At 43.4% G+C, this 22,200-nt stretch overlaps 2 protein-coding genes across 2 annotated transcripts; one reads left to right on the top strand and one right to left on the bottom strand.

The window, feature by feature from the left end:
- Positions 1 to 14,381: 14,381 nt before the first annotated feature.
- Positions 14,382 to 17,693, top strand: LOC109213956 (EKC/KEOPS complex subunit TPRKB). Its single transcript, XM_019377803.1, has 7 exons — positions 14,382 to 14,492; positions 14,588 to 14,661; positions 16,692 to 16,758; positions 16,850 to 16,972; positions 17,059 to 17,142; positions 17,228 to 17,314; positions 17,404 to 17,693. The coding sequence occupies exons 2-7, from the start codon at positions 14,594 to 14,596 to the stop codon at positions 17,488 to 17,490; spliced, it is 516 nt and encodes a 171-aa protein (XP_019233348.1). The 5' UTR covers positions 14,382 to 14,492; positions 14,588 to 14,593; the 3' UTR covers positions 17,491 to 17,693.
- Positions 17,694 to 18,447: 754 nt separating this feature from the next.
- On the bottom strand, positions 18,448 to 22,200 carry LOC109213954 (protein CYPRO4-like). The gene is made up of 2 exons (XM_019377801.1): positions 20,398 to 22,200; positions 18,448 to 19,036 (listed from the first exon to the last, which is right to left on the bottom strand). Exons 1-2 carry the CDS (start codon positions 22,024 to 22,026, stop codon positions 18,737 to 18,739), a joined length of 1,929 nt encoding a protein of 642 aa, XP_019233346.1. The 5' UTR covers positions 22,027 to 22,200; the 3' UTR covers positions 18,448 to 18,736.

Below are 22,200 nucleotides of genomic sequence, written 5' to 3'. Positions count from 1 at the left end.
ACGGAGAGAGTTGAGCCGGACACACCTCGTAGAAGCGGCAGAAGTCCACCACCAAGGAAGGAAGGAAGGGGAAGCATGTATCCGATGACAAAAGAATACGCGTAAAATGCGTAGTAGCCCGGACGGTGTATATGAACTATGTCACGACCCGCCAGAACCAGTTCAATGTGATCGGGGATCCCCCATTTGGCTTTAAACGCCATGAGTACCGCGGTATCCATCGTTGAAATGACAGGTTCAAACTCATCCTTAGCAGGGCTTTTGAAGTCTGCCCTTGCCTTCCCTGGGCGGGGGACCACTTCATCCACCGTCGGAAAACTTTCATCCTCCATCATAGCCACTCCCTCTTCGAGTGGGGATATATCGTTTTCCGGCATCGGGGCACCAATGGCTCTATCAGGGTTGGAGGATGCACTAGCCATCTCTTCTTTGATTGCGAAAATCGGAAATGATAAAGGAAAAACGTAGCGGCCACGAGAATTTTTAACAGAAAGGGAAATGTGAGAAATTGAAGGAGAAGAAGAAAAGATGCAAAAGTCTCTCTTGAGCGATTGGGAAGCACAACATTCAAATGTAAGATTTTCCCCTATTTATAGGGATATAAATACCCTGAGCGGGACGCTGCTATTTTGAAAACGGAAAGGGCCCGAGAAACGACGCAATGCATAGAAAACGTGCGCCATAATGACGCATGAGGAGTTTTAATGACATTCTGAACTGACGTGACGGTCTGATGCAGCTCTCAAAACGTCACGTCGCTACCTCGCCACGAGGTACTCGCCTCTCGCACAAAGTGCTCAGATTTCTCACAACTTTCGAATCAATAGAGTCCGCCCATCGAGCTCGCCAAAAGACGACCCCAATAGGCGAAGGGACTAACTATATGGGTCAAAATCTGACCAGACGAGAATCCGCATGAACAGGAACGACAAAAAGTCACTTGGGACGAAGTCGTATCCATATGACGCTATAACGACACCCACCTCGGTCACGACCGAGGTCGTGTATTCAGAATGCTTGAACGGCGAATTGGATGTTACTGCATTTCAGAGGGTCAACCAGTAATACAGTCAAATGACTTAGGTACTATGGCTAAGGACCGTTGTGTAAATGAGAATACCTAGTTTATAAACTAAGTGAGAGGGAGAAGAAAGGGGGCGAAAAACAAACTCACACACACAGACATATTTTCAGAGAAGAAGAGGGATCTTCATCTCTTTTTCCCCGCTAAGGAGAAAGAATCAAGGAAGCTTAGATCCTCAATATACATCGCTAATCTCATCATATCAAATGTGTGGGGGTCAACCTTGTTAAAGATCGGTGACCCTTTTTATCTGTGCATTCTTCACTATTATTCAATGTTATGAAAAGCACCATCCTCTTCTTAGATTACGGGATTCAATTATTGCTATGATTAAATTTTATGTTTCGCTATGCTTGCTTGTTCTTATCTTCTGCCTCAGATCTAGGACGAATTATCTTTGGCTAGGATTTACCTCTAATCTTCCTATTTAATTGGTTTATAAAAGACTTAACACTTTTTAGTCAAATAATATGTCCTTTTGGAATAGATAGATTTTTTTTGTTACATAAATTGAAGGAGGAAGGGAAGAAATAAGACCAGATCTATTGTATAGTACCACTAAATTTATAAGCTTTGCTTTTTTCATTTTTTATTTTCTTATGACTTAAAAAATTCAACATGTAATTGTACTTGACAAAAATGATTAAACGTTATCTATGAACAAAGATCATATTTCTGTTGGAATTTTGAAGAAAAACATAATTTAAGTTGAGACGAGTTAATTGGGTCATAAGCAAACTTATCAATACTCCAGCTCGAGCAAATATACACTTATACATAATGAAATTAACACTCCTGCTCACTTCCAATCATTCTACCACATCGCAAAAAAAAAAAAAAAAAAAAAAAAAAAAAGTAATCCCTCCGGTCTACATTAGGACTTTTCGGTAGGGGTGTCAATAGTTCGGTTTGGCCAGTTATTTTATAAAATATATATTGTTTTGACTCAAAAGATGTTAAGCTCTTTTTAAGCAAATCAATCAAAGAGATGAAGGGGTAAATCGTAGTCGAAGACAATAAACCCTAAGATTGTTTCAATAATCGGGACAGTAATAATGACAAAAGAGGGAGAGAGAGAATGATAAAGATCAGAGAGAGAGAATGATAAAGATCAGAGAGAGAGAATCAGTTTTTTCTATTCCCCAGTCTCCTTTATTACAAGGCTCGGATCCCCTTTATATAATGGGGGATCTAAGCTGAGTCATGAGAACGACAAAATAAGTGTACTCTATGGCGGAGCCGATGACAGGTCGAGGTCGTTCCTCCTCTTACCCCTGGGTCATTCCTTCTTATTGTATCGTAAACATTCAGTGGTTGGTCATGTTGACGGTAGGATGTGATTGGTCAAATTCGACCCTATACAGTTAGCCCCTCCGCTCGTCGGGGTCGCAACGAGATGCGTCCTCGATGGGCGGAATCAACGTTTCCGTCAGGGAGAGTTTGACTTGTTGACTTGATTTGACGTGACTGGTGGGAGACGGGAATCATTCCTGTCAGAACGTTGAAGTAAAACACTCTGCCTTGGGTGACGTCAGCGTCCGCATGTGTCATCATTACGCGTATTCTCGAAGCGGAAGAGAACTGACGCTTTGGCACTTGGTTTCCCGTGCTGATTTGAAATCTGACGCCTCGATTCTGGCGCCACCCAACCTTATAAATAGGGGAAGGGTTTAATTTTGTTGAAGAACTTTGGTCATTCCTGAGAACTTTCCCAGGCCTCCTCTATTGATTTTCGCGTTCCTGCACATTTCGGTCTTGCCCAGGGATTTTTCTTATTCCTCATTTCTTTTCACGTGATCTTTTTCGAACGAAAATATGCCCAAATTTCGACGTACCAAAGAAAGGGTTCCTGAGGTAGCTCCGTTGAATGCGCCGCCCTCTTCTGATGGTGGGGAGTTGGAAGTGGAAGAGGATGTCAGTCCTCTGACGGTAGAAGCTTTGTTGCCGAGGCACTCTTCGCCTCGGTGTGATTTCAACAAGGATTCTGCAGTTCCGATTCCGGTGCGTTCTGAGATGGGACAGAACCACTTGGACGACCTCCGCGCAAAATACGGCATTCCAGCTTACGTAGAGATGATTCCGGCGGGGGAGGATCACGTTGACGTTCACAGGCCGGGCTATTGTGCCTTCTACGAGTACCCCTTCTTGATAGGCTACGGTCTTCCCCTTTTTCCTTTGGCGGAGGAATTCTGCAGATTCTATCACATCTGTCCGGCTCAGCTCACGCCGTACACACTTAAGGTGCTTCTGCTGCTGACTAAATATGCAGCGTTGGCCGGATGTGACATCTCCGTTCATCATCTCTTGCACTTATTTATAGCCGGTTTCCTTAGAGGGACCACGGTGCACTTAAGGATTCATGGTACAAAGGGGTTGGTGGTTGGAACCGACGACCGGCCGAGCCGTAGATTCTGGCACAAATATTTCTTTGTCAGGACCGAGCATATGGTCTCCAACCCTACCGGATTTCCAGAAAGATGGAACAAAACACGTAAGTGCTGTAGTTCATCAAGTTTTCTATTGCATGTTGTTATCGCAGTTCTAACTTTTATATTACAGCCATGGCTCGTCCGCCCCAGCCCGTTGCCGGTCTAAGGAGCTGGGTCGCCGGCCTGCTTCCTCACGCGGAGGAAACCCGAACTTGGCCTGCATTCATGCAACATTACGGCCCTCAAGTTTCTTCAGGTAAACTTCCGATTTTGCTTTGTCGGTTAGACGACCTTGCCTAACCGTGATTTTGTGGTCATAGGTCGAGGTGCTTCTAGGAAGAAGGTGACAGTCCCTGCTTCCATGTGTCCTACTACCACTGCGGACGCTCGAGATATTCTATGCGAGTCTGTTCGGGAAGGTCGTTCTTTTACACACCATCAGGGAGCTACGCCCACGGCTGTGGATATAGGGGAGCCGACTTTGTTGACATCGCCCCCACAACCCGCCGACGAATCTTCTCATGGTGAGGAGCCTCCGGAAAGAAAAAGGAGAAGACTAGAGATGGGAAAAGGGGTGGCTACTGAAGCCGACGATAGTGGAACATCTCGGGCGGCCCCGGCGCCCATGTTTATGGTCGATGCTATCCGATCGGGGAGGCCGACACGTGAGGAAAGAGTCAGCCCAGGGGTTAGTTCGGTGCGCCCCACTGAGGAGGGTTCGTCGACTAACGTCGGTGTGCCTGACGTGGAAGCCAATGAGTCGGGTTGTGATGTTGCCCCTGAGGACGTAAGTGAGTTTTTGGGTTGTCACACCCGTGTGGAGGCGGCGACGGATGGATCTGACCGTCATATAACAATCCCTAGGGATTGCAACTTGCTGCTGAATAGCGAGTAGGTCGCATTGTCGCTTACCATGTTGTGCACCGCCCTCGAGAGTGGGATGCTCAGGGCGATGAACGATATGGAGCTGTCTCGGAAGGTTGCCGGCATGGCTTTACAGGTAGGTTTCATCACCTTACTACTTTTTTCTTTGCTTATTGTAGGATGGGTATGGAAATATGCTTACTCTTGTTTTTTCTTCCCAGACCCTCGTCCTGGAGGTGGAGAGGGACCGTTGTGAGCGGAAGAGGACGGACCTCTTTAAGAAGATGTTGAAGAAGTATCGAAAATGCCGTGCTAAGCATCAAGCGGTGGCTGATCTCTACCAACAGGACCCCGAGTTCCAAGTGTTCCGCGAGGGGCTTAAGTAGAGGGAGGCCCAATTGGAACGTAGGGGGGCAGAACTGGAGGAGACGGATGGGGAGCTAGTGAGGGCCGTTGCTCGTAATAGTGAGCTGGAGGCTCTCCTCAGGGCGAAGGATGATGAACTCGAATTGAATCGAGGAGTGGCTGCGGAGAATGCCGACTTGCAGCAGAGGGTAGCTAGTCTGACCGCCGAGCTTGGTGTTAGAATGGCGGAAATCGACAGACTTAAGGGCGAGCTGAGTGCTAATGCCGACAAATTGACCGCGTTGCAGAGGCAAGTCGCCCCTCCGAGGTCTGAGGAAGCGGAATGCCATTCTCGGCCCTCCTCGTCTCGTCCCCCATCTGGTCGGGGCCCGCATCGTAGCGCCCATGAGATGTGGGTCTATGCAGAGGCACGACTTGATATATACAGAGCTTTACACGCAGAGGGTCGAGCGACGGAGGCGGAGGTTCAGGTGGTGCGAAATGAAGCACGCACAGCTCGTGAATCATGTGGGTATTACCCCGACTCTCCCGATGGGGAGGATGTTGCTTCCGAGGCTGTCGATCGCCTTGACTTAGACTCGTGGTATGAGGACGCTTATCCCACAGTGGGTGGTAGTTAGTTTAAGCTTGTATATTTTTGCCTCCGCATCTTCTTTGGCTGTGGGGTGTACCAAAATCTATCCATGTGGAGGAATGTAAATAATTTTTGTTGTAATATAAACTTTTGCTTTTGTCGCTTCGTCTGTTTGTTGCTTCTCCCTTTTTTGTTGTTTGTATTACACTTAATCTTCGAGGATATTGCCTTTCAGAAGATGTCGTGGTTCGAACGAGTTCGAACTGATGTCGATGGCCTTTAGCCGTTAGGATGTTGCTTCGACTATCGTCGAAGTAGTATTCGTCGTGGTTTGAACGAGGTCGAACCAATGTCGATGGCCTTCGCCGTTAGGAGGTTGCTTCGACTGTCGTCGAAGTAGCACCCATCGTGGTTCGAACGAGGTCGAACTAATGTCGATGGCCTTAGCCGTTAAGACGTTGCTCCGACTGTCGTCGAAGTAGTATCCGTCGTGGTTCGAACGAGGTCGAACCTATGTCGATGGCCTTAGCCGTTAGGAGGTTGCTTCGACTGTCGTCGAAGTAGCACCTGTCGTGGTTCGAACGAGGTCGAACCAATGTCGATGGCCTTAGCCGTTAGGAGGTTGCTTCGACTGTCGTCGAAGTATCCGTCGTGGTTCGAACGAGGGCGAACCAATGTCGATGGCCTTAGCCGTTAAGACTTTGCTTCGGCTGTCATCGAAATATCCGTCGTGGTTCGAACAAAATCGAACCTATGTCGATGGCCTTAGCCGTTAGGAGGTTGCTTCGACTGTCGTCGAAGTAGCACCCGTCGTGGTTCGAACGAAGTCGAACCTATGTCGANAGGATATTGCCTTTCAGAAGATGTCGAGGTTCGAACGAGATCGAACTGATGTCGATGGCCTTTAGCCGTTAGGATGTTGCTTCGACTATCGTCGAAGTAGTATCCATCGTGGTTCGAACGAATGTCGATGGCCTTAGCCGTTAGGACGTTACTTCGACCGTCGTCGAAGTAGTATCCGTCGAGGTCGAACCAATGTCGATGGCCTTAGCCGTTAGGACGTTTTCTTCGACTGTCGTCGAAGTAGTATCCGTCGTGGTTCGAACGAGGTCGAACTAATGTCGATGGCCTTAGTCGTTAGGACGTTACTTCGACCATTGTCGAAGTAGTATCCGTCGAGGTCGAACCAATGTCGATGGCCTTAGCCGTTAGGACGTTTGCTTCGACTGTCGTCGAAGTAGTATCCGTCGTGGTTCGACCGAGGTCGAACTAATGTCGATGGCCTTAGCCGTTAGGACGTTACTTCGACCGTCGTCGAAGTAGTATCCGTCGAGGTCGAACCAATGTCGATGGCCTTAGCCGTTAGGACGTCTGCTTCGACTGTCGTCGAAGTAGTATCCGTCGTGGTTCGAATGAGGTCGAACCAATGTCGATGGCCTTAGCCGTTAGGACGTTACTTTGACTGTCGTCGAAGTAGTATCCGTCGTGGTTTGAACGAGGTTGAACCAATGTCGATGGCCTTAGCCGTTAGGACGTTACTTCGACTGTCGTCGAAGTAGTATCTTTCGAGGTCGAACCATTGTCGATGGCCTTAGCCGTTAGGACGTTTGCTTCGATGGAGATTCGACTTCTGTTTATACAATAGAGATCGGCACTTTTTTTCATATAACGGAGATTTCTGCTTATACAATGGAGATCGACTTCTGCGTATACAATGGAGATTGGCTTCTATTCATATAATGGAGATTTCTGTTTATACAATGGAGATCGACTTCTACGTATACAATGGAGACTGACTAGGGTAGTCCCTTCATTACTTCGGTCTAGAGACCGTGTTGATGGACCGAGGTTATGAATTGCGCTTTGTATCCACGGGGTATCCCCTTTGCCGCCTCGTTAAAAACCTCCCCGAGAAAACCCAATCGGGACAAAACTCGGGTGAGGGAAAAAGAGTACGGCTTGGGAGACGCCTTTCAGAAGTGGAAGTATTTGAGGTGGGCGACGTTCCAGTTGTTTTGGAGTGATTTTCCTTCCATTTTTTCCAGTTGGAACGCTCCTTTGTTTGCAGCTGCTGTGATTTTATATGGTCCATCCCAGTTGGTTCCCAATTTTCCCTCGTTTGGGTCTTTCGATGCCAGTGTTTTGGCCTTGAGTACGTAGTCGCCAACTTTGAGTGATCTTACTTTGGTTTTTCTATTGTAGTATCTCTCTACCTGCTATTTCTGGGCTATCATTCGTATATGGGCCATGTCTCTCCGTTCTTCGACTTCATCTAGGTCTTATAACCTATTTTCGTTGTTACCCGCCCCGCTGTCATGGGAGTATCTCAAACTTGGCTCCCCGATCTCGACGGGTATGACTGCATCGGTCCCGTAGACCAGTGAATATGGCGTTTCTCCCGTGCTGGACTTTGGTGTTGTTCGGTATGCCCATAGTACTTCAGGCAGTAATTCGGGCCATAACCCTTTAGCTTCCTCGAGCTTCTTTTTCAATATGTTCAATATTACTTTGTTGGAAGATTCGGCTTGACCGTTGGCGGCTGGGTGGTATGGAGTGGAGAGTATCCGCTTGATGGCCATTTTTCAAAGAACTCGGTCGTTTTCTTTCTGGCGAACTGAGGCCCATTGTCGCAACTGATTTCTTTGGGGATGCCGAAGCGGCATATAACATTTTTCCATATAAAAGCGATGACCTCCTGTTCGCGTATTTGGGCGTACGCGCCTGCTTCCACCCAATTAGAGAAATAGTCAGTTAAAACTAAAAGGAAATGTACCTTTCCTCGTCCAGCCGGCAGGGGGCCGATTATGTCCATCCCCCATTTTATGAAGGGCCATGGCGAAGTGACTGAATGGAGGAGTTCTCCCGCTTGATGTATCATGGGGGCATATTTTTGACACTGCTCGCATCTCCGGACGTAGTCTGCTGCTTCTTTGTTCATACTAGGCCAGTAATAGCCGGCGCGGATGAGGCATCGGACGAGGGCACGGTTCCCGGTGTGTGTGCCGCAATGGCCCTCGTGCACCTCCTCCAATACTTTTCTTGTTTGGTAGGGTCCGAGTCATTTAGCGAGGGGTCCGCCGAACGTTCTTTTGTAGAGATCATGATTTACCAGGCTGTATCGGGCAGCTTGCACTCGGAGTTTCTTGGCTTCTTTTTTGTCTTGTGGGAGTGTTCCGTCCTGCAGATAGGATACAAAGCGGTTGCGGATAGAATTCTGGCATTAGCTTGTGGATCTCTGATTGATACTTTTGTAGTCTTTGTTCTTTAATTTGGAAAGTCCCGGTGACTTGATTTACGACGAGTTGAGAGTCGTAGTGGAGGATGAGTCGCCGGGCTCCGTATTTGAGTGCTAACTTCATACCTGCAACCACAGCCTCGTACTCGGCCTCGTTGTTAGTCATCTCGGGACATTGTATGGACTGACGAATTACTTCGCCTGCAGGGACTTCGAGGATGAGTCCCAGTCCCGATCCCGAGGCATTCGAGGCTCCGTCAGTATAGAGGGTCCAAAGGTCGGTAAGAATGGAGGCACGAAGGGCCTCTTGTTCCGCTTTCGACAAAATTTCTACACTGAAATCGGCGACAAAGTCGGCGAGTACCTGCGACTTAATGGTAGTTCGCGGGTGATACGTTATGTCGTGCTCGCTGAGCTCGATGGCCCATTTGGCGAGTCTGCCTGAGAGCTCAGGTTTATGCAGGATGCCCCTTAGGGGAAATATTGTTATTACCTTTATGGGGTGACATTGAAAGTAGGGTCTAAGCTTTCGCGAAGCTACGACTAGTGCGAGAGCCAGTTTTTCAAGGTGTGGGTACCTTGTTTCGGCATCTATTAAGGTTTTACTGATATAGTAAATGGGGGATTGTGTACCTTTATTTTCGCAGACCAAGACTGCGCTGATGGCGACTTTGGATACCGCTAGATATACGAGCAGACTTTCGCCTGGGTCTGCCTTGACGAGCAGGGGTGGTGAGGAGAGATATGCTTTTAGTTTCCTCAGGGCGTCGATGCATTCTTCATTCCATTTTAGTCTATGATCTTTTCTCAGTACAAGAACTTGTGGCACCTGTCCGAAGCTATTCGCCCTGCCAGCTTCTGTACCTGTTTCTTGTTGTTCAGTACCTCAGGTATTGAGTCTATGGCCTTGATCTGATCCGGGTTGACCTCGATGCCTCGTTGTGACACAAGGAAACCCAGAAATTTTCCTGAGGCTACACCGAAGGCGCATTTTTCCGGATTCAGTTTCATCCCGTACCGCTTCAATATCTCAAAGGTTTCTTTCAAGTGACCGATATGGTCTTCTTTCTTGGTCGATTTCACCGGCATGTCATCGATATAGACCTCCATTGTCTTGCCGAGTTGTTCCTTGAACATCTTGGTAACTAACCTCTAGTATGTGGCCCCCGCGTTCTTGAGTCCGAATGGCATCACATTATAGCAGTAAGTCCCTTGGTGGGTGATGAAAGTTGTTTTCTCTTGATCCTCCTCGGCCATTAGGATGTGGTTGTAGCCGGAGTAGGCGTCCAAGAAACTCAGCAGTTCGTGTCCCGCTGTTGCGTCGATCAGCTGGTCGATATGGGGCAATGGAAAGGAATCTTTTGGACATGCCTTGTTCAGGTCGGTGAAGTCCACGCACATTCTCCACTTGCCGTTTTTCTTCTTGACCATGACCACATTAGCGACCCATTGGGGGTATTTCGATTCTCTGATGGAGCCGTTAGCCAGTAATTTGTCCACTTTTTCACTGACCGCCTCGTTGATTACGGTATTGAATTTCCTCCTCATCTGCCGCACGGGCGGATAAAGCGGATCGACATTCAACTTATGAGTGGCGATGTCTTTCGGGATCCCCGGCATATCTGAGTGCGAGAAGGCAAATAGATCGGCATTGTTAGTCAAAAATTCACGATACTTACCTGGCTCGGAGAGGTTGTGTCCGATATAAGCCTTTTTTGTATTGTCGGCGTCGTCCAGGTGTACCGGGTCGAGATCTTCAATGGTTGCCTTGCAAGCTTCTACAACGTCGGGGTCTATGATGATCTCTGCTGGCGGGTCGGTTTTAGCTCCCGACATGGTTGATTGCTATGCCTCCGTGCTTGCCTCTTTTAACTGTTTGGTATGCGTCCAATCTTGGGCGATCCTGTAGCATTCCTGGGCGGTACGCGGCTCTCCTGGAATGCTGAAAATTCCTCACGGGGTGGGAAACTTGATTACCTGATATAAGCTTGAGGGGACGGCTCGCATGGCGTATATCGATGGGCGTCCTATGATAGCATTATAAGCGGTTTCCTGGTTCATGACGTGGAATGTAGTTTCCAGCGTGACTCCCCCAGCCAGGATCGGCAGTGTTATTTCTCCAGATGTCCGCTCTACTGCATTATTAAAACCCGTTAGTGTTATGCAACGTGGTAATATCTTTTCCTCGAGCTTCATTTGCATGAGAACTCTTGGGTGGATAATACACGCGCCGCTTCCGTCGTCTACCATGACTCTTTTCACAGCATCGTAATGAGGGAAAGACAAACCGTCGGCATCTGACTTTTCGAAGGTGATACTATCTTTGAAGCCATCATACCGTTCGTGAGTGATTGTACGCTTCAGCTTATGCGTGGTGGTGGACTTTATGTGGTTGATCACCGAGTCGTCGCCACCACTGATAATAATTTGTATGGTACGTGCCGGCGACGGTGGCCTGGGTGGTCCTTGAGATGGGTCACGCCCTCTAGCGAAGTTAGCCTTTCCTTTATCGCTGAGCAGTTCTTTCAGGTATCCCTGGTTCAGCATTCTGACCACCTCCTATTGTAAACCTATGCAGTCTTCGGTCTTGTGTCCTCTTTCCTGATGGAATTCGCAGAGTACGTTCGACCTTCTTGCACTTGGGTCCGATTTCATCTTTAATGGCCATTGCAGCTTCGTGCCCAGCTTCTCTAGTGCGTACACTATTTCTGAAGGGTAAACACAAAAGTTATGAGCAGATAATAATGGGGGCATACCTCTTTCGTTTCGAAGGGGCGCGATATGTCGTGACACGGCGTCTGTATGCCTCGAGGGAGGTGGATTAGGAGTTATGACATAGGGCTGATGCCTTTCTCTGTTGAAGCGTGGGAGCTGATCCCTTCGTCCGTCGCTGCGTCGATCTCTCCTTATCTCGGACTGTACTGACGTTAGTCGCTGGGTTGGACCGTTGAGATCGTCTTCATCTGCTCTTACGTTAGTCGCTGGGTTGGACCGTTGAGATCGTCTTCATCTGCTCTTACTTCGGCGCAGTAGTCATTATGGATCTCCTCCCATGTGGTGGGAGGGTACTTCATGAGTCTGTTGAGTAACTTCTTGGTCGCCTTCGACCCGCTTCTGCTTAGCCCGTTCTGGAAGGCTGCGACCGCCATTCCTTCCGATACATTCGGCAGTCCCATTCTTACCCTATTAAACCGGGCTAAGAAGTCCCGAAGTCCTTCGCCCGCCGTTTGCCTGATGGCGAAGATGTCGTTGACCCTAGCTTCAGCCTTCTTTGCTCCTGCGTGAGCGGTAGCGAATTTATCTGCCATCTCCTCGAATGTTGATATCGACTGTGCTGGTAGCTGAGAATACCATGTTAACGCTCCTCTTGTCAAAGTTTGACCGAACTTTTTCAACAGCACGGATGTCACTTGTTCTTTTGACAAGTCGTTGCCTTTTACCGCGGTGACATAATGAATCAGGTGATCTTCTAGATCCGTGGTCCCGTCGTATATTTTCAAGTATGGTGGCATTTTGAAGGTTTTCGGGATGGGGTGGGGAGCAGCTTCCTCACTGTACGGTTGCTCGACAAATCTTCCCACATCGCGCTTTGGCAGCAGCTTAGGGGCGCCGGGTATTTTGTCAACCCTTTCCTGGTGTTCTTTCATTTGGTCACGAAGCATTTTGTTCTCGTTTTCCATTTCTTCCATTTTCTTTAGGATGGTCGCGAGTGCACCATCACTTGCATCGGTGATAGTGCGGATGTTGCTTGTCCGTACAGTGCTTGGCTCGCCGGCGACAGCAGCGATTTCCGCCGTCGGCGATTCTCCGGTATTTCCTTGAGGGGTTTTTTCAAGCATGGTGTTTAGAGCGCTTGTCAACCACTCCTCTAACAGCTTTTTGACTGTTGGTGGTGTTTCTTTCACCGTGGACGTTGAAGTTCCTCTTTCGCGCAAGATTGTCAGATCCTTAAGTATAGAGGGTGAGATCTCCCCCTCCGGTGTACCTCTTGGTGTTATATTCTCGGTATCTTCTCTACCGTCTTCGTTGAGGGAGTCCAAGAGGTTGTTTGAGACATTCGCTATCACCTTCAACCTTGCTTCTTTCTCTACCATCGCCGGTTTCTATGGAGTGCAAAGGATAGAGATCGTTGCTTTTGATATCCCAGGTAAGAACTATGATTTCGACTACAGAAATCCCTACAGACGGCGCCAAATTGTTTGATTCAAAAGATGTTAAGCTCTTTTTAAGCAAATCAATCAAAGAGATGAAGGGGTAAATCATAGTCGAAGATAATAAACCCTAAGATTGTTTCAATAATCGGGACAGTAATAATGATAAAAGAGGGAGAGAGAGAATGATAAAGATCAGAGAGAGAGAGAATGATAAAGATCAGAGAGAGAGAATCAGTTTTTTCTATTCCCCAGTCTCCTTTATTACAAGGCTCGGATCCCCTTTATATAATGGGGGATCTAAGTTGAGTCATGAGAACGACAAAATCAGTGTACTCTATGGTGGAGCGGATGACAGGTCGAGGTCGTTCCTCCTCTTACCCCTGGGTCGTTCCTTCGTATTGTATCGTAAACATTCAGTGGTTGGTCATGTTGACGGTAGGACGTGATTGGTCAAATTCGACCCCATACATATACCATGACAATTTTTCGGTTATTCTATTATGCATAACCAAAATTAAACTTTGCGAAACTGTCCCAATCATGTCGGTTTCTCTTCGGTATCGGTATGGTTTAGTTAGCCACTAGTAGAAGTAAAATGCAATAACATACGTACTTTTATAGGATTAGCAAAACTTTCTAGATATTTTTACTGTTTAAAGGGTGATGAATTAATAAAACATGAAAGATGGATAGAGTATAGATCCATCAATTATTCTACAGCAGCGTAAATAAACTAATCAAAGAACAAGAAAATATAAATCACACGAGTAAAAATATATTAATCAAGTTAAGACTCAAGAATAAAGTCTATAGAAGATTAAATATTCAAAAAGATAAATCTAAATCATACATAAGAAAAATATTCAATACATTATAGTTTGCTACTCATAATCGCTAGAATACTTTGTGTCTTGCTAGTAAATATGCTGAAAATAATTTAGTTTTACTAGGAGTAGCATAATAGGTTTGGGAATTAGGATTTTGAGTTTAATTATTTGTTGTCTTGTAACCATTTTCATAATTCCAAGGCCCAAGGAAAATTTTGATGCTTTATTATTTTTGAACTTAATATATAAATACATTTTTCACATGTATTTTTTTTTGGTGCGGTTGGTATATTTTCGGTTTATTTTCATAAAATAAAAAGCCTAACCTAATTATATTTACGGTTATAGATTTATATAAAAACCTAAGGTTTTATTAAAAGAAACCTAAAATTGGTTCGATAAGGTACAGTTCGGTCGGTTTAGTTAGTTTTTAAATAGCCATAGACACCCCTACTTTTTGGTCTTTGGCACACCCCTTAAGAAAATACTAACTCCTAAAAAGAAAAAATCTTTTGACTAAATTATCTTTAATTAAAATTTGTATATTGTTAATTTGGCACATTAGGATATGTAAATAAAGGTAAATTTAAAAAACTAAAATTAATTCATTCTTGATTTTATAAAAAGGATGACCCAAAAATAAAATACTAAAATATCTCTTATTATAGACCGGAAGGAGTACATATTTTTCCATTTACCCACTTTTTAGTATGAAATGTGATTAGCAGTTAGCTAGAGGATTTTTTCAGAGGTTAAATCCCGGAAATAAATTTGACATGATTAAAGACCAATAGAAAAGAACTATCAGGGAAAAAAAATATTATACATAATACAGGGACCATTGTGTAATTTACCTGAATAAAATCTACCTTAATACACCAGTGCAGCGCCGCCACTTTCCCTGTCGACGGGCTTGAATTCTTCGTCGCTTCTTTCGAGCTGAGCTCAGTACGACAAAGGTTGCCTTCTTTATTATTTTTTCATCTCAAGTTTCGCACTTCTCATTGCTGCCACCAGAATTTCGTAGTTATTTTAGTTTTTTTTTTGTTTTCAGTTAGCAATGAAGGCGTTCGAAGTTGGTGGAACCACCCTTTGTCTTGCCCTTTTCAGCGATGTTACTAATTCTAAGTACGTTATATTCTCTCTGATGTCTTTATACAACTAATTAAGTCTGGAATTCATTTTTGTATGCCTATATTTTGATTAATTGTTGGTAATTATGTTGTGAATGATTACTAAAGGGCCTATCTTTTTAAAAATTATGGTAAAACTTACTTGGCTTTCCCCTATAGCTTGGATGTAAGTTGCTTGGCTGTTAACACAATGGCTTAAAGATGCAGAGGTAAATGTGCTTTATCGAAAAATCGAAAATGTCCGCAAGCAACTCTGACAACTAGCCTGTGCTAAATCCAAAACAATTAAATCAGAAACAGAATCCTAAACGATACCCAATGAGAAAAAAATCCTAAATTAGGCCGAAATTGAAGTTTCTAGACATAAAACAACTGACTTTAGTACGCCATAATGCCTGCATCAAAGAATCTTCATCCGGGGTCTGCATTAGGCCGTGATGTTGTCAAGGTGATGAAGATGGGGATAAAAAATGTTGTCTAATAAAAAAGGAGACCAAGAAAAATTGCGTTCCTATGAGTAAATGCTTGTGATACTAGAACTCATGCTCTATCGAGTAGTTATCCGATTCTGAAATTGGTTTAAACAGCAGCAAATGCTAGTTACGATGGGTTCCAGTGAAACCAATTTAGTCATTAGTAAGGCCGAAGTCAATGGGGTTACTACTGGGGAGAAGTTGAAACCTCGAGAACGTGGTTTTCCTGTAAAAAAAGATTGACTTTTAGCATATGAGAAGGTAAGAAATAGTAAGAGCTGAAATTTTATTGAAGAAAAAGAAGAGGATAGAAGGAGAAAAGCAATAAGGAAGAAGGGAAATAACCGTTGGGAATGGAATTTTTTTTTAAGGAAAATGGTAATTTCAGCCTTTATTACCTGAAATGATCTGATGTGGCATTAGAATTACTCTCTCACGCGCCGCCTTGTATCATTTGAAACCACTTGTTGTGCCAGGTGGCGCTTTGGGGTGTCTAAGCTATCAAATAGCAAAGTATCAGGGGTTAATTAGGACCAAATTAATCCAGCTGTGCACGGAATAAACGGGGCTAAGTTCAGGAGAGAACTTCTCTATCTTTCGATACAAAAATGAACACAATTCTGTTGAATGGGGGACTTATCCTGTAGAATTATCATACTAATTAGTTTGAGGCCTGTTGCTATACATAGCTATGCTGCAGTAGCTTGCAAAAGCCCAACAGTATAAAGAAGATGTAAAAAATTGATCCATGACTTTTACTCTGTCACTAGATTTACTTATATCCTGATTCAGTTGTATCCAAAATATCAAGCGCTTCCTTTTCAGGAATTAGTAGACTACATAGTTGCACTTTCAGGCTTTCTTCTGATTGCTTCATGTGCAGTAAGTACTAGAACTTATCCCCTATGCTGCCTAAACCCCCACCCCCCAGCTAAAAGAAAAAAGACTGCACTCAGCGCTAGAAACAACATGGGATTAATTCATGTTTTACCTGAAAACTATACTCTACTCGGCATTAGGCATCTAGAAACAGTGGTGAAGCCAGGAAGTTTACTAAGGGTATATATGTATAAGAAGTAATATTTGACCTATATACACAAAATAATTTTTTGGTGAAGGGTATTCAGCTGACCACCCTTGATCCTATGTGGCACCAATGAGCTAAACTAATTCACAAATCAAAAAGAGCAACAACAACAACAACAACAACAACAACAACAAAATTTGTAGACAAAAAGTGTGCATCTTTAGGGAGTATAATTTTTAGGGGTATTGCCCAGAAGAAAATTGTTGTACTGTTGTGTTTAATTGAAAAATCTTTCAGAACTGCTTGTATTGTGCAATCTTAGGTTTCCTGTGATCCAATTTTTGGGTGGCAGCATGGAAAAGTTTGCTTTGCCAAAAAGGGAAGATGCTCATTAAGTTCTAATTGAAGTAAAAGATAATATCAGCAAATGCGAACAATTAGAATCAGAAAAATAAGTTATGCTTAATACAAAACTACATTAATGGCTAAAGTTAAGACAAACCTAAGAGAATTCATCTTTTGCAGAGAACTACTGGATTTGATGCAGTCAGCAACTTTGGAGCCAGAAGTAGCATTTCTGAATGCATCACTTGTAAGTACACTCTTCACTCTCTCATTCAGAGCTCACTAGTTTTTGCTTTGTGCATTTCAAGCTGATTTCATTTTTGGGCATATTTCAACAGATTCCAGATGTATTTCCTGTTTTGGCAGCTGCACACAAGGCACTTGTAGCTAAATCACGGGATTCACTGACTACACGGACCCTCCATTCTGAGCTTGTTTACAACTACTCAGGATCTAAGCATGTAAGAAGATTTAAGGCTAATCTAATGATTGAATGGATGTTATCTTTTTGTGGTCCATTGACTTTTACTTTGCTTGATCATAGTAGATATCAGAGTCTTTGAAAAGATGTGGCATTGCAGATAACACAAGCTACATCCTTGCAGCACGCTTTGGTGCTTCGGCTGATGAGGTGAGGCAACATTGTTTATGCACCCGAGTTGATTTTTTGACTTCTTTTTCTTGGCGGTAATGATGTGTTCTTACTTTGCAACTAGATGGTGGCCATAGAAAAACTCATAAAGGGCAAGGAGATTGACTTGAAGGAATTGGAACAAAGAATAAACCAAGCTCAGATTCAAAAGGTGGGTGGATAGTTATCTTTCAGAGTGGTTTGCGGAGTATGGTCATGCTTCCTTTTTTCATTATGAATTAATGATTTGTAATTTGATAGCATTACAAGATATCTAATCTGGAGCTGGAGATATCATCACTTGCTGATGCCATAACCTGCAGAATTGCTGCCCGAGATGCTTTATGAGAATTGCACGCCTACGCTGCTAATTATTTTATCTTTTTCATTTGTAAACTATTGTCTGAGAAATAACTTCCCGAACCTTGAGTGAAAATACCATTTTGCTACTCTGATTGCTTCATAGGCGCTATTAGGTCCCTGATAAACGTTCGCTAATGTTTATTTCGTTTGGTTTGCTTATGTTCAATGTCTAAGAGATTCTATAGGAACTAGTGATGGCTAATGGTTTACTTACATATAATTTTAGAGTCAGAAAACTATTTTTGTTAATTGAATTAATTGAATGTTGCTCATTTTAAAAGTCAAGTTACCAAATCTTTTCTTTTTTGTTGAGAATGAAGTCACGAAATCTTATCTTCTATAGCAGTATAATGATAAAATTATCTTTTGTCATGTTAAAGTAACTAAATTTTATCTACTACAAAAATAAAGTCACAACATTTTGCCTACTATGACAACAAAACCTCCTATCAAGGTAATTTTACTCTTAAATGGGTAAATTTTTGTGATTTTATTGTTATAATGAGTAAGGTTTTGTGGCTTTGTTGTTGTAATAGAAAAATTAAGTTGCATTAATATGACGATATGGTTTTGTAACTTTATGTTATAGTGAATAAAAGTCAATTACTTTAATGTAACAAAAATAGTTTGAATTGTATGGTTATAGTCAGGAAAGTGCAGTGGCTATACGTTACATTAATCTTGATGCCTAATCTGCCATTTCAAAAGAAAAATGCGAAGAATTAAGTGATATCGCCTCCTAACCAAGACAAAAGCCTCAATAGTCCTGACAGCTTAGCTGCCAGATTCAATTCTAAAACTTGTTCCAGAATCCAGAATTTATAGTTTGACACTTCAGTTAATCTTGCATCACGACTCGACACTGGCAAGTAAAAGTTGGCAAAGAGTCAAAGACCCTTCTGGGGCTGTACTGTTCATCGCAAAGTGGAGGGCATGAATTGATATTCCAACGGAAAATCATAGGGATTGAATTTATATGCCTACAGAAAATCACACCACTTGGATTTATATGCACACACTTCTTCATCCAAACATTCTCTGACACATTATCTTGCACGCCATAAGAAATCCGCTCATACTTACAGTATGCGGTTTAAAAAGCAATTTTGTAAAACATAAACACAAACAAAGAAACAATCAAACAATACAGGAATCGGGGAAAAAAATGAAGTCGGACCTCCCTACATACACAATAGAAACGTTTTCTTGCACGCATTGATCAAATCACCAGTCAACTAGTTCCCAGCCCCCGTTTCTTGCCAGACATGCTGATGGAAGTAACTTTCATTGGAGTTGCCACAACCAAAGGAGCTTCTGGGGAGTCACTGACAGCATATTTGTCATGCATGAAACGAGACTCAACAACGGACTCATCCTTTGGCACTATCTTGTAACAATAGCAACTCTTTAGCCCATGCTGATTCTGATAGCAACGGTGAGCACTGTCCTTCACCTGCTGGAAATTCCATATCACGCTAAATTTGCCTACTGCTGCAACCAAGTGGCGTTCTTGTTTTCCACTTTCAGTAACCTGGAAAATGACATACAAGGCAGGTCAGGTTATTCACTTACTTTCGGCTTAAGGAAGAGCAAAACACAAGCATGCAGTTACTACAGTATACACCTACATCAGAGAAGATAAAAACATATAAAAGTGTAAAACCTTCCAGGACAAACAAATTTCTCATGCAACAAACATTAATCAGATGTTCAGTGGATCTGGTGCAAGTTGTAACTACAGTCAAATTCAAGTTATACTTCTGTCATTCGACAGCTGTGGGAGAGGTCATTCCATGCCAATGAACTGCTGCAGCACGGTAACAAAAGATGGTAGGCAGCTAAAGAAGAGGACTCCCAGTGGTATAGACAAATGTGAGAAACTTGCTAAGACAAAGAAGTGCAACAGTCCACCACTCTATTGACAACTTCCATAATCTGTTTCAGAATGTAGAAACAAGTATCCCATAGCCTAACAAAATATGGAAGCAAAGAAGATATTGCACTGTCAACTATTTCAGAAATTGCTAGTTTCAGGGTTTCAGCAGCCAATCGGAGTTCTCACCTTGAATACATAAGCTTTTATTGGAGAAAATACGTTTTTTCACCAACCAAGAAGTAGATTTTTAGTACTCCTACGCTAGAGGCATTAAGTTTGAAAATATTTCCCATTGGTTAATCATCCTGAGAAAGAGATCTAACTTTTTTTTGCAGGAAACTTTTAGTCATCTGGTTCATTCAGAACAGATAAATTGGTCAATATACAAAGAAAAGAAGGATTACAGCCACTATAAAGAATAAATTGAGGCTGATGACTAAAAGGATCGAGATTTAAATTGCAGCGTAGTGGAATCTGAGGTGAGAAAAGCTGATTAGGAAATCATATTTCGAAGAAGCTATATATTGTATACAAGGAAAATGAGCAATCATCATGGATGCAGTAACCTCCAAGCTATGGCAGAAAGCAGGTTGTGAACATCACATATGCTAAACTTCCATAACTTTATCGCAAGAGGCAACAAAAAGAAGCTATAGTAAAGCTTTAAACGTATAATATATGAGACACTTGAGGAATAGCCTCTCCGGCAAACAAGAAAAAAAAATAACCAGTGCGAAAGTGCAATTACGTATGCCGTAATCATTACAGTCCAAGGCCTTTTCTTTGTTTTTGTTTTTGATAAAAGTTATTATGGTCCAAGGTCATTGCATTTACTAAAGTTGCATAAGAGCCTATAAGGAAGGAGCAACAACCAACTTATATGAACTCACAACACAGAGGGCAGCTTTCATGGAGTTAACAATGTATAGCCTCTTCAACAAACAAGTAACATGACAATAGCAATTATCCATAGAGTACTTATATGTTAAGCAGCTAAATAAATTAAGCATGCTTACCCATGAGAAATGGCCACCATGGAACTTGTTATTTGCCCCAGCCATATGTGCATCAACTGGAGTCAGCTTTAACAATCTGGGGGCAGGGATTTTATTTCCCATTCGACCAGTAAAACCCGTTTTGGTCTTCCCATCCTTATCAGTAAACAAACTGCATATCAAGATCAAATATGTATCTGTCGTGCCAAGTATCCATTTGCCATCATAAGTAACGTCAACATGTGTAATCGGAGAGCCAAGCCCAGGGAATGCAGTCTTTGCTTGCCTCATCGAGGTCTTCGAGTACAAACGAATCTTCCCATCAAGTGATCCAACTACAATGGAGCCATCACCAGTCGTGGCAAAGCATTGAAAATTTGTCCCTCTAGAGAACTGATGCCCTTGGGTCCAATGCAACACAGGAGAACTCGTATTGGCTAACGTCTGAACAATTCCTTTCTTATCGCGCATGTCCCACTGACACAGCCGGTTATCATCCAAGCCCAAAAATGTCGATTCGGAAGGATCCAACTGAGACCCTTTGGTATCATTTGTTATATCCTTCATGGTAATATCAGTCCCGTCCTTCTCAAACTTCCATTCAGTGACAATCTTCCCGGTCTCAATATCCAATTGGTGAATCCCCGTAGATCGAGGCTTCCCTTCCTTAAAAGGGCTCATTAGCATCATATTAGTTTCTCCACGCATCAAAAGAGCCTTTTTTGGGGTTGAACTTCCCCTCTTATCCTTTTCATCAAATTTAACATAAACACCTTTCCCATGGATCCCATGGCTGAAATTTTTCACAACTTGCACCCCTGAATCATTCACAAGAAAACTATTATCCAAAGCCCCTAATGCCAGACTCTGTATTCCTCCACCAGTAGCAGCTTCCTCAAACTCCTCTAGCAAATCTTGGCTATCCCTCACCGGCGTCATGGGACTCTTCCCACTACCCCTCCACACTCCAGAATCTGCATCTTCCCACATTGCATCATCTGATTCCTCAGGTCTTAACCATCCAATAAATTCCTTTCCGTAAATTTTCACTTTATTTGCCTCTGTAGCCTCCATTCCATACACATTCTCAAACAAACAGTCTTGAAACTCACTAATAAAACTCCTGTACTCCTCATCCGCAAAGAATTTCAAAGCCCATACTCCTTTATCCACGAAATCAACCCTCCTCTGATCTCCAAACATTTTCAACTGCATATCAGTCGAAACCCTAGCCCTAATTTTCTTCCCCACCTGCAGAACCCAAAACCCCTCTCGACTTGACAATTCGTAATCATCGTCTTCATCATCACCGTCGATTTTCAACGTTTTAACAAATTCATAGTACGCTAGCTTCTGAGAGGTTATCCATTTGGCTTTCGGCGTGTTACCGCCGACATGCAAGTACAATTTAACGGCGTTTTTTAGATTTGACGGCGTTTCAGCTGAACCGTACTTAAGTTTTAGTTCTTTGAGTTTAGAATCGACTTCGTCTAGGGTTTTGCTACTCACCGGTGGAGTCCTCGTTGAAGCGTGATAGTCGGCGGCATCTTCGTATTGTTCTTCACTTTCCGTTTTGGTGCTTTCCTCGTCGTCATCGTAATCTGAATCGTCGGAAAGTTCTAGACCTTCACGACTGTGAGAAGCTCCCATGATTACGGTGTTCCGAGCAAATGATCGCTGGAAAAGTAGAGTTTGAATTTGTTTTAAGGAGAGAAGGAAAGGAATCACAAAAATTGAAATTCAGAAGCGGGGAAAAGTGGAAAAGATAAATCCGGAATAGGGAATTTGATTTGCTTTATTTGGAAAGAGTACAAGTCAAAGATG

This window comes from Nicotiana attenuata, unplaced genomic scaffold, assembly GCF_001879085.1.
Source record: "Nicotiana attenuata strain UT unplaced genomic scaffold, NIATTr2, whole genome shotgun sequence".
Classification (NCBI taxonomy): domain Eukaryota; kingdom Viridiplantae; phylum Streptophyta; class Magnoliopsida; order Solanales; family Solanaceae; genus Nicotiana; species Nicotiana attenuata.
Note: the sequence above shows the minus strand (reverse complement) of the source record. Positions and strands in the feature narration are given on the sequence as shown.